The following is a 16,018-nucleotide window of genomic DNA, read 5'->3' on the forward strand; positions in this document are numbered from 1 at the left end:
AGCCAAAAGTCATAACAACAACGATAACGCCAAAATAGGACTAAATGTTGATTCTGCTGCCTTAAGGCACAACATGCTGTCAGCAACGGCTTTCTCCTTTAATGTATTCTAATAAATTCACTCAGGCCTCTTGTGATTCGAAAAATAGGTTTTAGTAAATTGTTAAGGACAAGACGGAAGGTGTTAAAAAAAGAATCAAGGTTGTTGTATTTTCTGTCTTTAATTTAATTCTTATACATTTCACAGATGAGTCCTAGGTGAATTCCTTATTACAGTACATAACGTGTGTCTTTACCCACAATGCAGCAGTTTATTTACTTTTTCCTAGCGGGCCCTAATCACGTTATGCGTATCAGAGTTGTTGTCTAGGTGTGTGAAATTTCAACACGAGTGGAAATTACAATATGTAAGCCAGCTTGTTTCACAGTTTCTCTGGGCATTATTAGATTCATCGCTTCCCAGGGCAATATTTGAATCTCGTTTACATCTCGGCACACACCCACACTCACACAAACATGGAGTGTAAAAAAAGCTTAAAATCAAGATCAATTCTCTGGTGAAATGAGGATAATACAAGAGTGGGAGAGGGTGGATGAAAGATTACAGATTGTGCGAGGAGATAATGTTATTAGATACTGGATAACAAAGTTTTTTCTTGCATGAGTGTTCTGCTTGGGGGCAAGCGAGAATCTGATAATGACAGATGCTCCGTTTCCTCCCTTGCCACCTCTGCTTCTGTTATCGGATTAAACTTCCCTTTCTTGTCACTCCTCACCTGCCCGCCAGTTGTCGCTGCTGATCGAAGCGCACTCACCGGACGCTTGATCAAACCGCCCGCTGATCCCACTCATCTGCCCTTATCAGCCCTTAGCAGAGCTTAATATAACAGTTCCTTGAAAGTAGATTCGCCTTATCAGTCCACTTGGGATGACGCGCGCGACAGCTGTAGGAATGCGGAATGTTATGCAAGTTCAAAATTCACTGACAACAATCCTACGTTTTGACATGATGTCATGAAATGGCGAGATTATAGAGACCAAATGTGACATTTAACCGGAAAATACAATATTTCAAATGTCTTTCAACTGGGTCCTGTTAATTTACACAATCATCTAGAGCAGAGTTGGGATTAAAATAATAATAATAAAAAAAGGGAGGTCAAATCACATAAAAAAATGAAAGAGAAAAAGATGTAATCAAACTCCAAATTTGCAGGGGTTGCCTAGAGTTTTAAGTTGTAATATCACCAATAACCACCAGATGGCAGACATCTGTTACACTGATTCCTATACTGCACAATATGATTATGCCCATTTTTTTCATATTTGGAATGATATGCAGGGCAAATATAGGACTTCAATAAGATTGAAGTTGATTTATGTGCAAAAATAAGTTCTTGCACTTAATGGTGGTTTGCTATTCAGCAGTTTTTGGGCCATTCTTGAATGGTGATTTTTTTTTTAATGTAAGAGAGCTCTTGGCACTTTATTTTTGTGTTAGTATAGTGGATCTCTTATACATGCATTAAAAAAGTATGAAAAAAATATATTAAAGGCACATGTTTTGCACATATGCACGTATTATGTCCTATTAAAAAAAGGCTTCTGTAATACATCAAGTTTGGAAGTACATGGTCCGACGTAGCGCTGATGAAAAATTGTGACCCCCCCCCTCCCCCCCAGCATTTAGTTTGCCCATCTTTGATCTATACAAACATGTCACCAAGAAGAATGCAGTACAATCGTCTCACCATATCTTAAGATTGATTCATTTGGAGGAGTATGGCATTGGCAAAGAACAGATTTTTTGGAGGTTTTTTTTTTTAACAGCAAGATGTGTAAATGGTTTTGTGGAAGATGGAACACACATGACTATTTGGCTTCCATCACAGTATCACAGTGAATAATGATGTGTTGCGCAGACAGATTTATAACGCGATAGCGAGAAGACGACAGGGACAGCACTTCGAAAACACTTCACTACGACGCTGATTCGTTTAACCACACAGGGTAATGTTTTTACGCTCTGTTCGCTAAACCTGGTTCTCCTCATTGCACCAATTTATACTGGGTGAAGTGTGTTTAATCAAAGCAGCTGAGGGAGAGCATCACACTGGGGCGACCACTTTATTCTAATTTTGTGTGTGCAGTGCCCTTGAGAGCGAGGACGATTTGGGCAATGAGAACGATGCTGCTTCGAGGCGGCTCCATTTTGAGGGTGGGGAATGGAAATGATTGCCTCTGTTTATCAAAAGAATATGTGTCGTCCGGGGATATCTTTCTATTTTTTGACACATTTGGTGAAAGAGGAATAACAAGCACTTAGAACCCCTCAAAGCTAAGAAAAAGAAAACTTCATATCCTCGATGCCCTGTACATTCGGCTGAATTTTGCTTTTAGAAGAGCCAAAGTTAGACTCCAAATGCTCCAAATGATCGGGTCATGTGCTTTGCCTACCCTGTAGACGCGTTACAATACCAGGAGAATGCGTGAGCAAAACGAATCAACATTACTCCTGAAGAAATTTCACTCAAGTGTGCTCCAGTACTGATCGCGCTGAGTTGACCTCAGGTGAACCCTAGAGGTCAGATGGTCACAGGTTTGTGGCCTTGTTCTCGCCCGTCTCCATGCTCGAGGCCCTCTCCCAGCCCTGTCGAATGCGGGTGAGAGTTCGATCCACGCATGGCAGCAAGAGCAGCATTTTGAGAACCAGCACCACGGACGGCACGATCAGACACAGCATGTAGCCTGGAGGGGTGTACCACTTGTACGTTGAAGCGCGGAGGAATTTATTCCAGCCGTAAATGTAACCGTGTGCCGTGCATATGAACAGGGTCAGGTGGCCAAGTTTGGACTGTAAAAAACAAAAACAAAAAAAATCACAATCATTTGCATTTAATTAGACAAACCCCGCCCCAAAAAATCTAGCTACAGTGTTCAGAAAAAGAACATTGATTCGACTTTTCTGTTCACACTGGGACCTTTTTTTTTTGGTTTATTAAACCATTCTGACTCAAGAGGGTAAAAACACAGGCATACATTTGTGCAAATAACATACTCTAATACACGGTGCATGTGTGGCTCATCAGATGTGTTTTTGTCGATGTATAAAACTACTCCCCTGCTGACTTCATGAATAGAAATTGTCACATTAAATTTTATGGTGAAAACATTCTCTTAAGGAATCGGGGGTTTTTTTCTTGTTTTTTTTTTCCACAGCTGTTACAGAATAATTGTTGTTGGCGCTCGAGTGTCCTCCTGTTGTTTGGTTATTGTTAATCACTTGGTACTGTATAGTGCATCTTGAATATGCTCCTGCACAGAAGCACACTTACTATACGGTGGCATCCTCCAATGATAATAATAAAGGAATTTATTTTTAATCGCAACCGAGAGCCGCAAAGTCTTGTGCATCATGAATATTAAAATCCAATGCATTCCCTGGTTGACAACTGTGCTCACAACCGATAATCTAGGCAAATAGATCTCGGTTGTGTCGTCTCTGTCCTCCTTACTCAAAGGATCAATTATCTTGACCTCCATCGCTGAATATCTTATCCGATCGGTCCATCGGTGCGCGCGACCTTTTCACACACGTGCCCGTGACCTGTACCGGCACATCTGCTCACGTGGGATGACATCTTCCCTCATAATTCAGTTTAATGAATAACTTAACATTTAAAATGCAGAGCTAAAAGCTACCAGTCATCCATTGTGTGTGCGTTTGTGTTTGGAAGTGACTTAACTCGTCACTTGGGAAAAAAGTGCCCATGACGCATTGCTTTTACAGCACTTTAATAACTCAGATAAAAACTTAATAAAACTGACTTAATTATGCTGTATCAAAAAAAGAATCCTAAAAAGAGATTTTACTGATAGGAAGCACAAGATAAGGGCAATGGTACTGGGGTGTTTAAAAAAACTAACTTTATTTTCAGTCGACAGGACATTCATTGTCTTTTAGACTGGAAAAAAAAACGATTAAGACTATCTTTGTTATCTTTATGTCTTGGTGATGCTTGTCGCTGTCGAAGATTAGATGCCTCATTAAGTACGTCAGTAATTCTGACAATGCCCTTATATCCTATGAGCATACTGTATTTTATGTTTCAGATGTTTTGTTCTGGCGATCTTTGTAATTTGGTGTTCAATCAGCCTGCCATGCATGTTTTTGAAATGTGGGAGGAAACCGGAGTACCCGGAGAAAACCCACGCAGGCCGGGGAGAATATGCAAACACCACACAGGGAGCCCGGAGCCGGGATCGAACCCACGACCTCTGCACTGAGAGGTTAACACGCTAACCACCGGGCGCCACACTACTACTACTACTACGACTACAATAATAACAATAATTGCAATCGAAGTGAACACCACACAACTCATTATCGGTAAAATGGAATGTTAAGAATAAAAATAAACATATAACAATAATACAGCATACTGAAGTTGGAACTTTTTCCCAAATATTTCAATGAGGTCCAAATAAAGGCAACCCCCCTCCCACCCCCCATGTTTATGGCCCATACTCAATTATGACCAGCTTTCGTCATGCTACCAAGTCTGATCACAAAAGGGCGTGGCCACAAGATAAGCTTGGTTAAATGGAAAATTCTATACACCAAGGAACATATTGTGAAAGGTGTGTTGAAAATACCGCCAGAGTTCTTAAGTTTGACATTTTTGTAGCCCGTGCTGTACCGTATATTAACCCTTTCATGTCATCAAAATAACTCCGCCACATGGTGACCAAGGTAAAGGTTCCCAACATTTCTGTTCAAATGAGTTGTGTCTATTATGCACGTCATTATACTTTGATGATTCTTATGCCTCAAGCCCATGCTGTATTTTTATTTAATGACCAGGCAACGAACCAGCCTGTGATGTCTTAAAAACCGCTTCACCACATGTAAACCCACCTCTCGGTCGCCGCTGTTTCTGTGATCATGAGTTGCCTTTATTATCCATTTAATTATAACGATATCGTGATTAGGCATTATTATAAAATGTTCCTATTGTCCATGTCAAATAAAAACATGCACACACATCACCATTTTGTGAGTTTAAAAAACCACCAATGTGGCCCTCTCACCCCACCCTATCCCACTTTTACCATCAAAGATGTGCAAGTGTGCTCTGACCTGAATGAAGCTGAACTCCCTCCAGCTGAGCGAGCCTCCCACAGAGGGCAGCGACGTCAGGCCGAGTAAGACATAAAGAAAGAAGCCCAGGATGCCCAGAACGTAGAAGGAGTCCGTTCCCCATGCTTCTGTATAATTAAAGTCAAAGGGGGTGGTTTTGTTGTTCTTCATCTAAAGGGAGCGAGAGATGGCGGACAAGAGCGTTGAGGAACATTTTTCTTGTACCATAAATGTACAGATCAGCTTGTACTGTGGCTAAAAATCCACTGCGCTGTACCTCGTCCACCACACGGGAGATGAGTTTATGTCTGACGGAGTAGCGAATGGGAATAATGAATGTATAGATGGCGTGGAGAAAAGCAAAGCCCAAAGCAACCAGTCCCATTTGCTTCCGACACAGCATCCAGCGGTCCAGCCAGTTCGGGAAACGCCTACACAATAAGAGAGAAGTAACTTTAAGCAGTGCACTTTGGACATTAGCAAGTAGCTTTTTTTTTCTTTCAAATGACTTGATACTCTACTTGTACTTGGTTCCTCTATAGAGCTGAAAGAAGGCGGCGATGACACCAGGCAGGTAACACAGCGACAACATGACAAGCGATACGATGGGAAACACCTGAAAGAGGGCGAGAAACTTTAGAAGCACATCATAAGGAACTCTCTGCCTGTCCACACGTATACAGTGTAACTGAGTAAGAATAAGGATTGTTATTCCTGCCCGTGGTTAAGAAAGTTATTCTTCAATGACATGTCATTGCACCTCCACTTGTCTAAACAAGGCATTGTGATGAATATTTTGTTTTTCAAATGTGAATTAAGCATCACTAAATCTGTTTTATCCACCTCAGTTGTCGGCCATTTTGTCACTTGCTGTCAACTGAAAATGGCATCACAGTTGCTCAGGGCTCAGGTGACAAACGATCGTGGCTCACCTGTTTTTTTTTTTTTTAAACTGGTCAGGCTGAGCCGTGATTGGTAATGATCATAGAACATTAATGTAAAGATAATTTTTGGGCTGATTGCTCCTTTAAATGTGAGCTTCACTCTGAGACACGAACAAGAGTGGAGGTCGTATTCTTGGGCCCAGTCATCAACCTACATGTTTATCCCAACTGCTGAGAAAGCAACAATACGCTGTAGTCATTTGGATTCTGCCAATACAGCCCAAACAGTAAACTGTATCGCCTGAAGGCAAAATGAGGTTTTGTCTGAGGGGATGTCATAAACAACTAGGCAACCCGAGTTATTTTCATGACATGCGTAAATCCGTCCCAGCATTTGGCACATCTATGTGCACGTGTTAGGCGGGCAGGCTTGAGGAAGGGCTGCGCCGCTGTGGAGGTGGTCAGAAACAATTTCAATCATGGTCAATCAAAGCAGCTCCTTACATTACCTTTAAATGCAATACACAAGTCTACTTTCTTACATGGCAGAAACACATCTGCACCACGGAGTGGACATTTAATGGCCCCCATCGTGTGTGTGCCCTCCCTTTGGGCTTGATTACCATTGTTCACATATTGATGAATCACATCTGACGTCACAGCTGACGTCAACGGCACATGTCCACGAAGCTCAGAATCTGCCTGCCTGCGCCCCAGCAAATTCATGATAATCACATTTGACCACTTGCGCCAATATTTAGATGTGCTTTGGACCGACTTTTTGCTACCAAATTGTCGCTCCACCGGGGACATCACCCAAAACGCAAGAGGTCTGCCAAAGCTGCAAACGCAAGTAGCAAGCCCAGCGCTCATATGAAAATCAGTTTACACCGGCATTTGTGCCACAGCGCAAGTATGCTGTCTACAAAACGGAGCCCTTAGCGTGTCAAAAAAACAAAAAGCAAAAAAAAAACAGTCCTTATAAGAAGGGAAGGTTAATGGTCCAATACCTCAAAGGGCTTTAGACCAGAAATAAACAAAAGTAATGTTGCTATGGTTAGCTTTTCAGCAAATGGTTCTGTCAACAAAGGTTAGCTATGGGGGAGGGCAAATGTGTCAACAAAGTCAGCCTTCACCATTCCCAACCAGTCTTTGTTTCCAGGAATAACAGCGAATCTGATCAAATCCACAACATTAACTGTTCTAACTTAAGGGATAAATTGTGGGATTTCCACATCAACGCTCAGGTTAGTATTGTCCAACTGATCTCATGCTCGTCTTCTAAAACAACATGAGCAGGACAATTTCAGTCCATTCGATGGACTGATATTACAGCGACTCTGAAACCCCCCGCTCCCAGAAACTCTACATTTTGCAAGCTCATACAGACATTTGCTCACCTTGTTGGCCAGGGACACCATAATCCTGTAGGAAATGTCCTTCCCCTGCTCTATGTAAGCATAGATGACGTCTCTGATGAGCAGATAGAAATAGAAGAAGGCGACGAGGCCGACGGCAACTCGGAGAGGCAGCCTCCACTCGGGGAACAGCCTCAGGGGGAAGTCTTCCAGCTCCTGGGCAGCTGAAAGTGACCCCCTGTCCAAAACGGTTAGGCCCATCTTGGTGGCAACCTCTGCTACAGACTGCTTTGCCTCTGCACTGTTGCCACACAGGTAGACCTGGACAGAAATTTGATGTCATATTTAAGAAAAAAAAAGGAAATCTTAGCTTGCAATGAAAAGAACAAACGTCCCGCTTCAAGAGTTGTTGAAATTAATAAATAGAATTACTCAGTTCTGTTTTTAAAGGATTTCTAATTGCCCAGAGAGCAGTTAATTCAGCCAACCTTGTGTATTTGTTGAGGATTTGTTAAGAGGGGTATGTTAGACTGACTGGTGTTATTAGCGACAAGTACTAAGCCAATTACTTCAGTTTGACAAACATGCAAATGTTAGTTTGTGTTTTAACACATTTAGAAAACAACACCATCTGACGATCAAAGCTATCTTGTTGTATCCCCGGTCAGACCATATTCATTAGGACACAGTGATTTCACCCAAAATGTCTCTTTGTCCAAAATTATTTCTACATCAGTTCAATAGAACCCGCTAGAAGATGAAGTAAGTTCCCAGGATTCGAGTGAAAGATTTTATTTGACTGATTGTATTTTCTGGGATACGAATCATTTTCCAAATGCCAAATCCGTCATAATGGCAACTTATTTTCATGACTATCTTCAAACCAACGTCTTAGCATCTTGTATCGTCGCGGGATACAACGTCAGTTAATTCGGGCTAATAGAGAAATAGATCCAAAAACTCCAAATGTAACTGCGAGCAGCATCTCATCTTAAAACAACCACTGCTCAGTCAGTAGAAATAGAATTGTTTTCATGTTGCCGTGAACCCGCCTGTTGTTCTGCGCTGTTGCTGATAATTAAAAGATTTCACAGATGAGTCACAAGCTGTTGTCTGCACCGTGACACCGCGATGCACTCTGGCATCAAGGACTTGTGTGCAAAAAATATGGAAATAATTGTGTGATGTTGTATATCCTGAAGCTGAAGAAGAAAATCTTGCAGGGGGTTAAAGCACACGATACGTACATACAGTCACACGTACTGTATGTATGTATACGTATCGTGTGCCGCACATGTCCTCATCGTATTGCTACATCTTGCCATGCTGTCATTATTTTGTTGTATCAAACTTGCTGACCCAAGATAAGGCGATGTGTGTGTGTGTGTGTGCGTGTGTGTGTGTGTATGTGTGTGTGTGTGTGTGTACTGGGGTCCAGCAATTGTGTAGGTAGAGGACACAGAGAGAAAAAGTTTGACAGGCAAGTCAACTGAGCAGTTTTCCCCCAGGTGTGTGTAAGTGGACCGGGCAGCCAGCCATGTCTTCTTACATTACTGAACCATAAGAGCAGGGGACAGCCGACAGACTAAATCTTCATCTGAATTTAAATGTGACACACACACACACACACGTGACAGCATTTATTAAGTTGTATCAATTGTGTCAGCGTCAAAAATAATTTTCTGGACAGATAGAGCCATCTCTGATTAAAATTTGCTGTTGACCAGTGTAATGTATCTTTGTTCATTGATCAATCTATGCTAAAAACTTGTAGTGACAGAAATATCAATTAAGTGATCTTTCAGTACATGCTACAAATTGCAGTTAACTGGTATATCTACTTGCTACCATTCATAAAACAGAAATAAAGGGAACCCCTGAGTATATCCCGATAAGCGTTGTGTTCAATTCAAACTAAATAAATCTGTGAGTAAATGAATCCGAGCTCATGATCATTTTAGTATGTGTACATTTTGTGACTTTTTTTGTTTGTTTGTTTGGCGGTGTGCTCTCAAATCATATTAAATATGTGCCATGGGAAATACTGATAAAGAAACTGGCTTTGGAACAGGAGTTCAAAGCAGATTTTTTCCAACATAAAATTATAGTCCAGGGGCCTGTGTGTGCCTTCCCAACTAGTGATGGATGATCTCACCAATGTTCTTCCTGCTAGGATATCAAGTCAGCTGTGGTCAAGTGATATGAATCACCGCGTGCGCCTCCAAGACACAGCTTTATTGTGTCCTTGAGCAAGACACTGAAACACCGAGCTGCTCCCTGGCTGCCACCTAAGCTGTCCCCCTGCTCCTGTTTGATTCACAACAGTGTGTGTGTTTGCCACATTGACTGCTGTGACGGCTTAAATGCGAAGACAATAAAGGAATGAGTGAAAATGCACCTGTGGTCATCGCAATAAAAAGCCTTCCTCACTTGTCCGCGTACTGTATCTACGAAGAGATAGGCAAGCTTGTTTTTCAGACGTTGTGGTACACGATGTGTCAATGCTATCTCAGTGCCACGTTTGAATTTGATGAAAACTTCTGGAAGAAGATGCCTCTAAAATCAAACCAGATGTAACACAAGTGACGTGTGACAATATCCCACGAGACCTGAGCATATCTCCACCTTTGAGTATCGAGTGTGTTTGGCTGCTTCTTTATTGATTTGTGTTTGCTTGTGATGGAAAAGTGTGATTATAACAAGAGAAACAGAAATTGAATTTACTGTGACTTTCATGTTTCTGCCCAGGCTGCTTGGTACAATATGGCAAAAGACACATTGGGCTTGATAGAAAAATGCAGGTGCGCTCATCATGAAAATTAGTGCATTTTAATTTTTGTCTAGTTTAGCGTGTTTGGTAATTTGGCAAGGTTCATTGCCCCCGGAGCACCTAATGATTTGGTGACTGAAAGTAGACTAGACCTTAGGCCAGCTCAGTGCAGTTTTCTGAACGTGATTTACGTGGATTTGTTCGAGGTACAGGCAGACAGATTCTGAGTTCTGTGCGGTGGATGCCTTGGTGTGTTTATCCATACATATGACAACAGCGCGCATCGCCAAACGTACTTTGCGCATTTTGATCTTCTGCTTGGGCTCCAGTAAGTCTATTTCTGTCAAAGACTGCGTGCGCGCATCTCCTCTGGCGAGGAAAGCCGTTTAACATTGGCCAGGAAAAAAGTCAGCTGTGCTCACTCCCACAATGGCGCACGTGTCCTTTTCTACCTGCACTCGTCTACGAAAAAGACAAGAAAACTCCAACCATGTGCAGTTAGACCACACTTTGCACTAGACTTGTGCTAGGCACAAAAACATTTGTTTTTATGTGAGGAGACTCACCTCTGGGGCACTTATCACTCACTGTATATCACAAAAACAATGATGATATGAGTATATTGTTTTATTAGTTTATTAGTTTGACTTTATTTTGCCTTTGTTAAATGCTGATCTCACTTTTCCAAGTGTGTGGTCATTTGGAATTTTAAAATGCTGCTTAAAACATTGCCTGGTCAGTCAATGACGGTTTTAGAATGGCAACAATAGGAGTCTGGAAGAGATTATTTCTTTTGTCATCCCAAAAATGGAATTGGAAATTATTTTGCACATTCCAGAATTGACTCGTCCACCGCTCAGTATAATTCCACATGTACTGGTGGAGGGATACTGCTGTTCACATTTTTTGAAAGAAAATGGAGCACTGCAGGGGTACCAGCACGTGTAACGATATTCATGGATGTGTGTGTGTGTGTGTGAGTGCGCGCGCATGCGGCTTGTTTGTGTTGCAGAGGATTTGAGGCAGATTCAGGTTTGGTCTCCAGAGGTTCCCACATGTTTGTGTTTCCCTTTGTAGCTGCGAAGCGGAAGCTGCAATAAACACTGGTCTTTCAACTTTGTAACATCATAAAGTGTGTTGACTTGTGTGTTTTTACAAGTTTTGCCCTTGTTTTCTCTCGCATTGATACGGAAAAATGGGAAAAAAATCAATAACGTGCACCAGCATGGACGGAATCAATAAGGCATTGCATCCATCCAGCGTTTTCTTCCTACTGGCGGATTTTTGGGCATGATGAAAACAGATTGCACTGAAACGCACCGACCATTTATTGTCATGTTCTAATATGTTTCAAGGACTCGCTGCTAACGAATCGAATGGAATTGACCTTCCGCTCCCTCCCCTTTACAAGACCTACTGCGCCACTGTGTTGCAGCATGCCGCGTCTTGTTTTCCGGCATTCATCTCATTCCTTTGAAACAGTTTTTTTTTCCCTCTCTCCCAACTCACCTGTTTTCCTGTCAGAAGACCATTCTGCAGAGCCCAGGCAGACAGCGTGTTAAGGCCTTTCACCACAGTTGCTCCAGGGACGAGTCTGGAGAACACACAGCAAAGGCTATAGCTGACATTTTTCAACATCCTTCTCAAAAAAGAGAAAAGACAGGGGGAGTGTGTGGGGAGTGGGGGGGGGGGGGGCAAACTAGAGGGCTCTGAACGTCACAAATCAATCCCTCCACTTTGACTACCGTTAAATCGAAACTCGGTTGGTTTCCTGATGAAGAATGCACTTAGGTTTCTTCAGGATTGCCTTTTTGGTTATTTGACATTCTAAATTGGCTTTCAAGACACTTCCGCCCTCAAATGTTTTGAAATGTTTTATTTTTCCTTCAAATGTACGCATTTGACTGAAATATTCAACATATTAAAAAAATGTAATTACAGATGATAGATACAGCTAGACTTATAACAAAGGATGATGGCTGCCACATTGAAAAAAATATGAAGGGGGAAAAATATTTCTTTTTTTCAGGGAAAGGTCACAATGTCAACACTTAAATGATATTTATACTAATATTACATGCACTGAAATAACTTTTTGTTGGTTTTGTTGCATCATCAACCACCAAGTACCGGTATGTTTCATAGTCACTATATCACAGTTCATTTATTACAGTTTGGGTGCCTCATTTTTCATTTTGCAGTGCAGTAGAGTGTAATAGTTACTCAACCGCATGTCTCCGTCGATGTAAACATTGCTAATTGAATATAGCCTGCCGTGGCTTGTTAGAACAATGTTTTATCCATAAAAATTGGTATCGAAAGAGCAGGGGGGTCCAAATTCGCTCCTCAAAGCCCGATGTCCTGCCTGTTTCCAACTCGCCCTGCTACAACACACCTGATTCAACTGATCAGGACCGTTAATCTGGCTCCTTCAGAGCTTGGTGATGAGTCCTTCAAATCAAGAGTGTGAGAGAGCAAGAGAGACAGTGGCAAGCGCTTGAGTTGTTGACTTTTATTCATTAAAATTCTAATTTTGCTCTCCTCACATATCGGCTTCATTTTTGACATATACAAATATAAAAAACAAAAACTTTCATACGCTTTTCAAAAATATTCAAGTGAGAGTCCGCATGAGTCTGTTACCTCTGCAAGTAGGCAGCGTTGGCTTCTGCGTACATGTCTTTCTTCAAATTATTACTGAGATCCACTAACACCTGCGAAAGAGAACATATCTCACCGTTTACATGTTACCAAACCTCGAGACGACTATTCATGTTTATTTCTTAGTTAATTAGCATTCGTCAAGCATAGACGCATTTGTCAGCTACATCTTGGTTTAGACAAAAGTGAGAACAAGACAAAAAACTTGAAATAATTAGCTTGGATGCCAACCCCTATCTTAGCCTTTAGTGATGTCAGTCTTTGCCTGAGTCGACACAGAGAACTGCATCATTTTCAAGATTAAAAGTACAACACACAGTGCTCAATATAAAGTCCTGAATGATTTAAAATCATGACATTTTCACAGCAGTATTTTACACGGTACCGGGTTTTAACTTAATCAGTCTGAAAATTCAGATTGATCCAAAATAATGCCCCTTTGTCCATCCATTCATGGCAGTGATGTTAGTGACTCAGTGTTAAATTAGATGAGAGATGAGATCTGGTTTTATAGTCTTGCAGGTATTATAATCTTATACTTCAATATGAGTAGGCCTAATATTTTTGGGCATCTATAGTCTCAATAATATTAAACTTTTCCATAAACGGAGTTAAAAAAAAAAGTGGAAAATGCACACTTAATGTTGGTTTATTGTTGGGCAGTTTTTGGCATTCTTGAATGGTACATTTTTAATAGAGCCCTTTGCACGGAAAAAAAACCATTATATCGATATTATGTTGTCTGCTTCAAACCCTTTTTTATGGGGTTAGTAGAGTGGATCTTTTATACATGTATCATCAAAAATAAAATATATTGAGAGCACCTATGGTGCTTAAACTCATCCATGATTCATGCTTGTCATTTTTTTTCCATATCTCAAGCAACCTTTTTTTTTCATACATCTGGTAAGAAAGCGTGTGGTCCTATGTGGGCCACCAGTAGCACGGATGAAAAATTCTGACCCCCTTCAAAATGTATGTAGACCATACCTGATAACATTTATTGAACCATTTATCGTGAGCCAATTGAAAAATCTCAACACACATCCAACAAACAAAAATTCTAAAAAAAAGGATATGCTAGATATATACATAAATGATGGATAGCTTGACACATAGTAAGCTGGTTGTATCCTGAACACAGGAAAGGCACCACAAATTGCACCTGCTAAGTCAATGTTATCAATATTATGTGCGGGGCATTATCACATAACACATCGGCCATCAAGTCACCTTTCCTTCCAAATAAGGTGCCAGCGTCTCCATGAATGTGTAATGTTCTCTGTGAACACAAATGAAGATGAGTCGCGCTGCCTTCGCTGCCTCCTCATGGCTCATCACCTGCGCGGCACAAACATTCACCGTGGTAAATCGCAAATTACTTGCACAATCATCCATTCTTGCTGATCGTAGCGAACCGCCTCATGTGTTTCACCTGAGCTCCTTGAGGCAAGGGGCCACAGCTGTGAGGTCTGCGGCTGCCGTACACCACCCTGCAGCCAGTCTGCAGCAAGCGCAGGCCCAGGGAGCGTCCCAAATCTCCTGTCCCAAAGATGCATAGTGGCTCCTGTTCCTGCTTCTGCTCCTGGGGCAGGGCCATCGCTGCTCCTCTTCGCCCGAGCGGATGCAGGGATACACTCTCTAGCTTGGCGTCTTCTGTTACACCACTTGCCACAGTCATGTTGAAGCAGTTTTCTGAAACTCTGTGTTTCCCCCCTGCCTTGTTATATATTGCAGTTCTGCAGCACGTAGACTTGCCTCACCCTCTTTATCTTGAGGTCTACCACAACATGCGACAAGCCAGTTGTGTATTATGACTTGGAGATAAAGGTTGAGCAAGGCGAGGTTGTTTATGACACCAATAATCAACATCTTCCATCACATGTTTTGGCATGCGTGTAAGATCATCGAGTATCTCGTTTAGCGTGACTCAACACTCCACCCTAAAATCCATGTGTGTAAAATTTGTTTTAATTGACACTTGAGCGACAGGACAGGGGTGGTTTTATTTGGCCAGACTTTGCACAGCAATCAGATGCAATGGGAATGTGATCATCAACTTCAGATTTATACACTTATCGGTACGTCTTTGCTTTCTAATGAGATTCAGAGCAAGATTTGCATCAATAGTTCGGCCACCGTAAAGATAAGAATTCAGAGAGCACGAAACCTCTGCCAAGGTTTACATTCACTGGTCTGTAATCTGCAAAATCAATGCGAATCGAAGCATTCTGACATCAAGAACAATGTAGTTGCAGTATGTATTAAATGTTCTATTGCTATATAAACAACTCATCCTGTGTCACCCAAAGCAATGAGATTTCACAGAAATAACGTATTTATCGTGCTGTAGTAAAAATAGATCTTTTTAAAATAAATTAAGAGGACATCCATCCAGCCATCAATCCATGGCTGGTGGAAGTCTTGCATTTGATTTCATTAGCGTGTAAGGGTACACGTAATGTTGTGGCTGTAAATGCATTATGGGTCCTTTTTCTTTAATATTGTTACTTGTGCTTTATGAAAATATAGCTCAGATTGAAATCAATTTCCCATTTGGCAAAAAGGGATTCTTCCGCTTGCCTTCTTCTCTTCCCTCTCGCTTCCATTCTCGACACTGCACCATGCTTGATATCTGGGCTCGCAGATTCATTATCATTTCAAAACTCACTCTTCCAGCCAAGCGGCCGGGAAAAGAATTTGCGCAAATTTAGTGCTCGTGTCCCCACGGCGAGCGCATTTGCATATTTGTGACACGACACAGATGCAACGGAGCAGAAATGAAGTGTGGCACATATGTAACTGCTTCGTGTGTACACATCACTTTACTCTGTGTGCATGTGTGTGTCCTAAAGTGGGCCAGAAGATCGGAGCCCAATAGTGTTGCATCACATCACCTTTCTCTACAATGCGCTTCTTCCATTCAGATCACAAATTGCATTTGCATACTTAGCTACATTTATGGAACGCACGCAGCACATCACTTCAGGAGCTTTTACACTGAAGTCCATAACTACAGCGTTAATGTTCTACCTGAGGGGGGACCGCATCGAAATGGGAAATCATTTAATGTTTAACCTTTTAGGCATTAATTCACTTGTCGCACTGTTTCAATAGAACTGATAGATAGGAGAGGCACTTGACTCATTTATGGCTCTTCCTTAGGGCCAACTTCCTTTTCTTTACTGAATCTTTCCTAAAAATCT

At 41.6% G+C, this 16,018-nt stretch overlaps 1 protein-coding gene across 1 annotated transcript; it reads right to left on the minus strand.

The window, feature by feature from the left end:
- Positions 1-201: 201 nt before the first annotated feature.
- On the minus strand, positions 202-15,654 carry LOC127601090 (metalloreductase STEAP4-like). Its single transcript, XM_052066101.1, has 9 exons — positions 14,248-15,654; positions 14,046-14,153; positions 12,795-12,865; positions 11,661-11,745; positions 7,424-7,702; positions 5,661-5,755; positions 5,417-5,570; positions 5,140-5,310; positions 202-2,853 (listed from the first exon to the last, which is right to left on the minus strand). The coding sequence occupies exons 1-9, from the start codon at positions 14,491-14,493 to the stop codon at positions 2,593-2,595; spliced, it is 1,470 nt and encodes a 489-aa protein (XP_051922061.1). The 5' UTR covers positions 14,494-15,654; the 3' UTR covers positions 202-2,592.
- Positions 15,655-16,018: the final 364 nt, after the last annotated feature.

The sequence above is a fragment of the Hippocampus zosterae genome, chromosome 5 (assembly GCF_025434085.1).
Source record: "Hippocampus zosterae strain Florida chromosome 5, ASM2543408v3, whole genome shotgun sequence".
Classification (NCBI taxonomy): Eukaryota; Metazoa; Chordata; class Actinopteri; order Syngnathiformes; family Syngnathidae; genus Hippocampus; species Hippocampus zosterae.

Coding starts and splice junctions, on each gene's coding strand:
- LOC127601090 (XM_052066101.1), bottom strand. CDS start 14,493: ATGACTGTGGCAAGTGGTGTAACAGAAGACGCCAAGCTAGAGAGTGTA. Junction 12,866..14,045: donor CACCTTATTTGGAAGGAAAG/GTGACTTGATGG, acceptor TCTCTTTCGCAG/GTGTTAGTGGATCTCAGTAA. Junction 2,854..5,139: donor GGGAGTTCAGCTTCATTCAG/GTCAGAGCACAC, acceptor TGTTTTTTACAG/TCCAAACTTGGCCACCTGAC.